Raw genomic sequence first — 1,327 nt, 5'->3', positions numbered from 1 at the left:
CGTGCATTCGTTTCCTGCCCAAGGACCGGTGCAGCGGCTGCGTCCTTGCCACAGCCCCACCCAGGAATGCCCATCCCCGGAATGCCCAGCCACGCCCCCATCATGCCCCGCCCAGCCCCATTGGTGCTACACCACTGTTTGAATCCCACCACCATGGGACCCTGTTACTAAAATTTTTGGATCCCACCACTGGGCAGATCCAGACCAAAGGGGGCCAAGGAGTTATTTCCGAGGTTAACTTCCTCAGATTCCTTTCCTAGAGTGCTTTGAACGGTTGTTAAATGTGGAATGGGGAAACACCTTGGCTAAAGATGCCCTCCTTATCTGAAATCAAAAGGAATCCTCATGGTAAGTCACACAAGTTCCATTTCCTCGGGTTCCCCCGGGTGTTATTTAAAATGACTGTTTCTGTTTCCTAGACTTCTCTACGAACACTGTCTCGTGGTCACCAACAAGTCTCTTGAGATGCCGAATCCCGCCGCTCACCTCCCGTTCTACTATGGAAGCATCTCCCGCTCAGACGCAGAGGAGTACCTCAAATTGGCTGGGATGTCTGACGGCCTCTTCTTGCTGCGCCAGTGCCTCCGAAGTCTGGGGGGCTACGTCCTGTCCCTGGTCCACAACCTCCAGTTTTACCATTACCCCATCGAGCGCCAGTTGAATGGCACCTATGCCATTGCTGGAGGCAAAGCACACTGTGGCCCCGAGGAGCTGTGTGAATTCTATTTCAAAGACGCCGACGGCCTTTGCTCCACGCTCCGGAAAATGTGCAACCGTCCCAGCGGGGTAGAACCCCAACCCGGGATCTTTGACAACATCCAGGATAACATGGTGCGAGAATATATCCAGCAGACGTGGAAGCTGGAGGTATGGAACAGGCAGTTTGCAACCAGAATGCTGGAAGGGTGGGAGTCTGGATCCCAACACTGGCTTCCAGCCTGCTCCCAAGTCCAATACAAAGTTCTCACCTTCCCCTTTTAAAGCTTTCCGTGGGTTTATCGGGAATTATAACTGATCTCCAGGCTACAGAGACTCAGTTTCCCTGGAGAAAATGGCTGTTTTGGAGGGGGGAGTCTATGGCATTATGTCCCCACTAGACCTCTGCGTTTAGCAGAGGCCAATTTACTGGTAGTCCCTGGCCCCTCAATGACACGGCTGGCCTCCACTCGGGCCAGGACCTTTACAGCCCTGGCCCCTGCCTGGTGGAACACTCTTCCTCCAGCTGTCCGGGCCCTGCGGGATCTTGGTGATTTCCGCAGGGCCTGTAAGACGGAGTTGTTCCGCCGGGCCTTTGGAGTGTCCAGCCGCTGAAAGTGCCCCCCCTTTC

General features: G+C 54.7%; 1 protein-coding gene across 1 annotated transcript; it reads left to right on the top strand.

The window, feature by feature from the left end:
• Nucleotides 1-465: 465 nt before the first annotated feature.
• On the top strand, nt 466-867 carry LOC125425294 (tyrosine-protein kinase ZAP-70-like; the record flags this gene model as incomplete). The annotated part of the gene is made up of 1 exon (XM_048482893.1): nt 466-867. A coding segment is annotated over exon 1 (402 nt), but the record flags the coding sequence as incomplete, so codon positions are not given.
• Nucleotides 868-1,327: the final 460 nt, after the last annotated feature.

Source organism: Sphaerodactylus townsendi, unplaced genomic scaffold (assembly GCF_021028975.2).
Source record: "Sphaerodactylus townsendi isolate TG3544 unplaced genomic scaffold, MPM_Stown_v2.3 scaffold_258, whole genome shotgun sequence".
Taxonomy (NCBI): Eukaryota; Metazoa; Chordata; class Lepidosauria; order Squamata; family Sphaerodactylidae; genus Sphaerodactylus; species Sphaerodactylus townsendi.
The sequence above is the reverse complement of the archived record's forward strand: the minus strand, read 5'-3'. Positions and strand labels throughout refer to the sequence as shown.